This window comes from Cynara cardunculus (assembly GCF_001531365.2).
Source record: "Cynara cardunculus var. scolymus isolate 2C chromosome LG 12, CcrdV1, whole genome shotgun sequence".
Taxonomy (NCBI): domain Eukaryota; kingdom Viridiplantae; phylum Streptophyta; class Magnoliopsida; order Asterales; family Asteraceae; genus Cynara; species Cynara cardunculus.
The window spans coordinates 12,957,705-12,966,078 of NC_037539.1; the positions used below are offsets into that span (position 1 = coordinate 12,957,705).

General features: G+C 36.3%; 1 protein-coding gene across 1 annotated transcript; it reads left to right on the forward strand.

Moving 5' to 3' along the window:
- Nucleotides 1-5,965: 5,965 nt before the first annotated feature.
- On the forward strand, nucleotides 5,966-6,900 carry LOC112523712 (transcription factor WER-like). The gene is made up of 3 exons (XM_025133395.1): nucleotides 5,966-6,098; nucleotides 6,198-6,327; nucleotides 6,402-6,900. The coding sequence occupies exons 1-3, from the start codon at nucleotides 5,966-5,968 to the stop codon at nucleotides 6,898-6,900; spliced, it is 762 nt and encodes a 253-aa protein (XP_024989163.1).
- Nucleotides 6,901-8,374: the final 1,474 nt, after the last annotated feature.

An 8,374-nucleotide genomic window follows, 5' to 3' on the forward strand; every position in this document is an offset into this window, starting at 1 on the left:
CCAAAAAGAGGACATAATCTGAAGCCATCTTAGTCCTTCAAAGAAGGCTAAGACAGTCAAAAACGGGAAACCAAGCAATCTAATTGTGGCCTCTCAAAAGGTCTCAGTTACTAAAAAGAGCCTTACCCCCGAGGCACTCGCTGTAACCTCACGTAGCTCTTTAGTGATCTTCTCAGACATAGTCATACAAGTGGCTACTCTCCCAACCACTTCAGTGACCCAAATCACTGAAAGTGTGAATATCAACTTCGCCACTACTAAATACTCACATTTTTTCTCAAATATCATCTCTTCTCTTCCCTTCTTGGTCTCCATCACACGTGTTGATGATTCCATGATGGTTGTCCCTACCATTAGTGAAGCCATCACCACAGGAACTAAGGTTGCTCCTCTCAAGGATCCTCAAACACTTGCAGTTGATCTCAAGATGGCACATGTGCTATAACCAGTGTCAATCCTTCAGATGACGTTGAGGACCCCTTAGGTAATCACTTAGCCTCACCTTCTTTCCTTCTTACTAATTTTGAGTTATCTTTTGCTCATTGTTATCTTGACTCTACAGGTCCTTTAGAGAATGAATCCACAACTATAGATATTGATGTTGATGTTTAGGATATTGTTGAGGACGTGAAGCTGTTCCTGCCTATTGTCGCCATAGTCCTTGATAAAATGGATGAGGTGCACAAGGCAATGCCCTTCAAGGAACCTGACTAACGATCTATCTACTCTCAAAGCTAAGGTCTGTGAAGTCAAGGAGTAGTTGACGGCTATGAATACTTAAGTTCGAGCCAACACTGAGGTTGTAATTGCTCTCGCCAGCAAGGTCGACGAATGCTAAGCTCAGCTCACCAGGCATGGTGAGTTGTTTCAACAAATCTTCCAGCTCCTCCAGGAACCAGCGCAAGTACCTGAACCAGCTTTCAGAGAGGCTGGCCGTCAAAGATAGATCGAGTTGTTGCTTTCAACATTCTTTAGGCTGAAGATCTATCTACTTTTGAGCACAACTTAAAAGATCTATCCTCTCATTTTAATGACGTTTCCTCTCGTCTTGATAACAAAAAAGAGTGGGAGAAAGATGAAGATAAAATTGTTGTTATGGAAACTATAGATGATCCTACCGTTGAAGATGCTCCCCTGATCCCTCATGTAGATGTTGAGGATGCCATGATCACTGAAGACGATGATGATGCCGTGATCGCTCCTGCTGATCATGAAGACCATCCCTCTACTGTTGCATTACCAAATGTTGGTGATAAAGATGATGATAAGACGATGATGAATATGAGGACACTGAACCTCATCTCCCTTATGCCAACAATGATCTTGGTGACAATGACGATGATGAAGACGACGATGACGACTTCAGTATCCAATTCCTCTTAACATGCGTTAACTTTTTTTTTCGTTATGTTCAATCAAATCAGGGTATTGTAGTCATTATAAACGTTTTTCTAATAATTCCATCATCACCCGGTTAAATGAGGGTATTTTAGTCATTAGAAAATAGTAATTTAATAATTTAGAATTAAATATCATTTAATAAATTATTTAATATTTAATAATTCAATATATATTTAATAACTTTGTTATCAATATATTTTTAAAAACTGAAAAGTCGTCGGATATCCGTCCCTAATTACCGACAAAAATTTCGTCAGAAATCCGTCGATGTTTTAAATTTTTTGATTAAAAAAAACTGGGCTTTAAACCCTAATCTCAGAATCTCGGACGCATCTCACACAAAAATCGTGATCCCCATCGCAGACGTATCTCACACTAAACTACTTTCTCCAACGCCACCATCACCGTCGACCATTGTCTCTATTGTTGCAACACCTTCCACTATCGCCACGGTATCCGATTTGAGCTCATCGTCCAGATAACGAAGAAGAACCTATGTTATCTGATCATTCATATGACGACTAGTATATGTTACTTATGTAGACAATAGTTCACAATAGTTATATCTTTGTGTCTGTATATATGAACTTATGGTTTTAAAGTCATCTAAATCTTCTCTAAGTTCCTTTAAATACCTATGATTGTTGTACATTTATACATTTACACCTACATTTTAAATTTGGAACAACAAAACAATTTCTTATTTCAAATGGGTTGCGGTAACAGGGGTAGGGGTAGAGGATCCAATTGGGGTAGTAGCAGCTCGGTCGGGTGTAGTAACTCTCACACCGATGAGACCGATGATTATGTCGTTGCCACTTTCATAGAGGGACTAGATCAGATCCATCCACATGATAATGTAGTTATGGGCCCGTCTTCTAGATCGGAGTCAAGGACTCGAGGCCGCAATAGTTTGTAGGAGACGCCTAGGCATTCGACTCAGCGATCGGAGATCCAAACTTCTGGTGGCGGGTAATTAGCTATATATGTATAAGGTTTTATACTAGTACATAACAAATTGATACTAATGTTTGTTGTGTTGTATAATTTTGCAATTGTGAAGGTTTATAGAGCCGAGTGTTGTTTAGAAGGTCACAATGATATTCTGGTCCATGTTCGCCGGTTCGTGGGCCCACTTTAGGGGTGTCCCTGAGGATCACCTCAAGCTCATGTTCGAGCATTTTCGGGTTTGTATTTTGGTCGATACAAACTATTTGGTTCAATTCTTTTACTTAATACAAACAATATGTGTAGGGTTGGTTTAGCTAGGAGTCTCATGTAGAGGCAAACATTTTCTATGCCTTCCGTTATACCTTGAATAATAGGTACGAGGACTTGATGAAGAATGCCTAGAAATGGTCCATTAAATAGACACTTGACATCGATCACATACAGTTTGACGGTCAGGACTACACGCCACTCAGATGACACCACCAAGATTGGATCCCATATGTGCATTGGCTTGCTATGATCGATACGTTACGTATGATTATTATCTTTGTAACCAGTTATAATAGTTTTTATATTGATTTATGTGTTGGGTTTTAACATGCGTGGTCTACTGACACATTTAAGCGTCAAGTTGTGGCCAACAAGGACAATCGTCCCACTGAGTATAGGTGATGTCCTCCAGGCACATCGTTAGATCTATTAGTATGATTCAGCAGGGTATGCATGGTATTTTATCTTCTACTATACTAACTGTGTATAATTTATGAACTTGTTGTCTACTAACAATTTTAGTTGTCTATTGTAGAGAGATGCATACCTTTGTGAGCCCACTACTAGTCAGTTTTGTTTTTGACAGGATACACTATAGCAATAGGAAGCCTGTTTTGTGTGCCACCGATCTACCTATAGATCCTCCGATATACATTTACTCGAAAGCGGCTGATGTGGTGGTAAGTTCATTTTCGTACCAGATTTAGTTTGTTTTATAGGATTGGTTAGTTTTATAGGATATATAACTATTAGTTACTTTAGGTTGCAATTGTTGTTGGGCGGACGATAGGTGTAAATGTTATAGTTGCATTATATTTGTTTTTAGCAGGTAACATATATGTTCGAATTACATCCTTCTGCTGTCGAACTGTCTACAACTTAGTTAACATATATTTGTTCTAATAAATTGTAGGCATCATATTCACAGCTTAAAGAGAAGACATATGTTGGCTCAAATCCAAGCACTATTCCTCCCGATGACCCAAGGTTGTGGGAATGCAGTGTTCGAGGCCGGTGCAAGGGTAGCATGTTCGGATTTGGGTTCAGTCATGACGCCTGGATTGTTATGACTGGTCATCCCGGCGCCAGTAGCAGCGGGACATCGTATGGTGCTCGTGATGATGAGGTATGTTTCATGTAATTGTAATATATGTACATTGTTTAATCATTTATCGCCTAAAATTGTTCGATGCTTGTCAAATGTTGAATACTTTCAGATAGATGTGCTGAAAGAGAAGCTGATGACCTATGAGCAGCAATTGGAGGAAGTACAGAGAAAGATGGAAGAAATGGAGCGCGCACAAAAGGCACAAGCAGATGATATAGCTTAGCAAGCAGAGGAGTTACGTCGGTAGAAGGAGTTGACCAAGCAGTTTGAGGCATTCGTGGCTCATTATAAAAAATGTTTAACTTTTTAAAATGGAGAATGAAACTTCAAAATCTCTAAAACAAAAATATATTCAACTCCAATAGATTCTCCATTTTGGAGATTATAACATTGACAATATTATAAAAAAATGTTTCTTTTATCTAAGAAAATATTATCTCTCTCTATAAATATTTATTTTTCAAAATTTTTCTATCGGTGGAAATATATTAAATAATATTATTCTCTTGGGTTTTTTTCCGAATGGGAAGATTTTTCACTCTCTCTTCTACTTTCTCCATTTGGAGAAAGATTTTGGATAATCCGTTGGAGAAAAAAAAATGCCTGAACAAAATCATCAAAATCTCTATTTTTTTTATTTTGAAGAATATATTAGATATAGTATTGTAAGTTTTTAAAATTGACAAGAATCCCTTTACTTTATGTAACAACAAACTTCTTGAAAGAAGATCCATATTATGGTAATTTAACTTCAAATTGTCACAAACAATAGTCAATGACAAGTGATACATAAGGGTAAGTTAGATGGCCAAACCGGAACACTTTAGAAAGTTTAACTTTTATCTGATGTTTTTTTAGTTTATTTTAAGTTAATTAATTGTTAGGATCAAGCGCTTACCCACTACATCAAAAGCAATTGTCTTGGTGAAGGCGCAACCTTATTTCCCTTATAGCGTAGCAGCCAGCGCCACGTTTCGATTTAGGAAAATGCTGGAACAGTGATCAACAATCCCTCCCCCCCCCCCAGCATCTGCCGGTACTAATAAGAGCTTCGTTAGAAGTCAATGGCCGCACAACATGCCTTTCTCATAATTATGCACTCCTTGCATATTATGCACACCATGAGATTCGAACCCGTGACCTGCTCTGATACCAATTGTTAGGATCAAGCGCTTACCCACTACACCAAAAGCAATTGTCTTGGTGAAGGCGCAACCTTATTTCTCTTATAGCGTAGCAGCCAGCGCCACGTTTCGATTTAGGAAGATGCTGGAACCGTGACCAACATTAATATGTCAAGAGTCACAATTGATAACTACTAAAATAAGGTAATCAATCATTAATTGAGTTATTTTCAAAACCAAATTTATAGGTACAATGATCACAAGAAAATGTGATGATCGGCAATATTTTTATATTGCTCTCTCCTTGATAATATCAAGGGGAAATAAATATAAACTAATGATAAAAATTGATTGTAGGACTATCCATTTTCTTTTAATCGCGCGCATAAAATTGAAACTAATTATTCAATTTCAAGCAATTTATATTATTTACGGTCTCTTTAACAAGTAATACCAAATTACAATTGAATATTAACCATTTCATTACTAAGAATTGAACTCTTGGGGTTCTTTCTGCAACGATGATAGATTTTTTTTAGATATCTAACCCGTTATGATAGTCGACTAATTTCTGGACCATCTGTGAATTTGAACCTCATGACTACAAGGGGATTTTATTCCTCCTTATATTCGAACATGAGACCTCGAGACATAATATTGCATCATTTTATTATAAAAAGGATAAATGTATAAAAAAAACAACACAGAAAAACATGATCTTCATGCGAGATGTAGAAAAAGATTGGGAGTCTACAAATTAGAATCAGGGAATAGAAAGCGAAGAACATAAGTATAGTGTTATAATAAAGTACTTAATGATATTTTTAAGTTCATAGAATTATTGGATAGCAAATATTTGAACATTTTTCATAAGACAAATGTAATTAATAACAAGATATGTTTTTTTTACGAAGACAAATGTTTCTAGAAATAAAAAATGCCTGCATAGTTGCATTGACCAACGTGCACATAGCAAAACTAATATCATTAATGGTGGAACCTTCTTGGAGAGGGAGGGACCAATTTCCGTACTTGCTATTACAAAGCACCAGTATATATATACACACACACACACATCGGATTTGATATTATTAGTTAATACTCAGCGGTGATGAGGACTCCAACTAGTGACATCAAGACTGGTTTAAAGAAAGGTTCATGGAGTCGTGAAGAAGATCAGATGTTGATTTCTTATATTAGCAGATATGGCATCTGGAACTGGTCGCAGATGCCCAGATTTGCTGGTAAATAGCAGAAAACCTGTTTTAGGATCTTGACATCTTAATTATATGTTACTGAAGTAATAGCATTTCTCATCGTTTTTTCAATTCTTCCGTTTCTAGGGTTGTCAAGAAGTGGGAAGAGTTGTCGACTCCGATGGATGAATTATCTTAAACCTAATATAAAAAGGGGGAACTTTTCCAAGGAAGAAGAAGACATCATATTCCATTCTCATTTGCTTCTCGGGAATAGGTATGTACATATATATATATGTGTGTGTGTGTGTGTTTTCTTGCTTATCTAATCAATTAGGACATATGATTCAGGTGGGCAGCAATTGCATCGAGACTTCCTGGAAGGACTGATAACGAAATAAAGAACCACTGGCATGCCCATCTCAAGAAACGTCTGACTGATCACAACATGGTTCCTAAAACAACCAACCAAAATGATAAGAGAACATCAATGACGTTTAAACCTGATAATGTTGAGGAAATATTACAACAGCCTGCTAATCATAACTATGATATTTCTGAGTCCTGCTTGACTTTCGAAGATGATATATTTTCATCTAGCAGCAGCACTACTACTTCCATAGAGCATCACCAAATCGACAATAGAGCTGATTATTTTGATCTTGGTTCACCAGGAACAGTTGATGATCTTCAATATTTTTGGCAACAGCTTTGCCCATTTGAGAACTTGGAGCTTGAAAACAATCATCTGGACATGTTATCTAATCCCATTTTTCAAGATTCATTCGATGATCCGAACAGTCCATGTAGCTTCTACATAAGCGACTACGACATTATCCAAGGATTTTAATCTCGTTGGAGGTTGTGGGTAGCTACAGATCCCTTTTCTCCTTTACCTATTCAGTAAAAAAAAACAAATAAGACATATAACGATCAATCGATCCAATATACATGCCGAGGTATGGGATCGATGCTCATGTTTTTTTTCCTTTGTAAGGCTATGTACAATTAGATCTCAGTCATCTACAAAGTTGTGCCTTCATATTGGGCTAGAACATCTTCTTCAACATTACAATGGAGGAGATCCAAACTACATATATAGAAACTAAGAACGCTGTATTTTATGATAGAGATGCATCGAAACACACCAAATCAGCCTCTAGAATAAGCCTTCATATCCCTTGGATTCGTTCTCTATCATATGTATGAATTTGCTCCTTGTAATTAGCATTGTAATCATATCATCTAGGATAGTTGTTATCTTTTCTACTTCAAATTTCAAATTATATACATATGTATATATTGTGTGTGTGTATATATACACACACCCCTGATGATGTTGATGAAATTGATAAGCTTAAGATCCATATATTTTGCTACTTTCTTCCTTCTCTCTCCCCCAAACTGCCAAAATTAGGGGTGTTTGCGGTCCGGTTTTGACGGTTTAACTCCTTAGACACAAACCAAACCCTAATGACGGTTTATAAAATTTTCAAATCGAGTGGTTTGACATTAAGTGCCCAGATCGGTCAAACCAGACCACGAAAATACGGTCTGGTCTGACCGGTTTAGGCAGTTTGGGTTTTTAATGGAATTTAAATATTAAACTTTAAATACATATATAATTTAGAATTTTAGATTAAATATCCATTTTAACAAAACAAAATATCCAAACAAATACATGTAATGATTAAGTAGCTCTTGAGTCCAAAATCCAAACAATCCAAAGTTCAAACGAATAAATATATAATACATATTAGAAAACAAACAAATTAACAAATTTACAACTCCACTGTGAGTATTGAGTAACAAAATCCACGACTTCACAACCTTCAATTCTTGCGTCTTGAGTTCTTGACCGAACAAAATAGAAGCCAAATCTTAGTTGGTTGAATCATTTGGTTGATGTCTTGATGATGTGCGCCGAAATCAAACAATGGATTATGAAAGATCGATAGATTGATCAAGTTTTTGAGGGATTTCAAAACTTGGTGATCGTCAATGTCAAATGTGTCAATATGTTTATTGATTTAGGAAGTTTTAGGCGTCAATTCATTTGGATTTGATTATGTTAGATGTCAGGCTTTATGTGGGGTTTAGGAATATATTTAGGTCATAGCTCATAAGTTAAAAAAGTTGGGCTTGCTAACATTAAAATATATATATATATATATATATATATATATATATATATATATATACATATATAGAGCTTGGTTCAAATAATAACCAAGAAATTTGTTGTTGATCCTCTCTCTCAGTGATTTGATGATAATCCCTTTTTCCTTTCGATGTATTTATGTATCTGTAATTTCAGTTCCAGC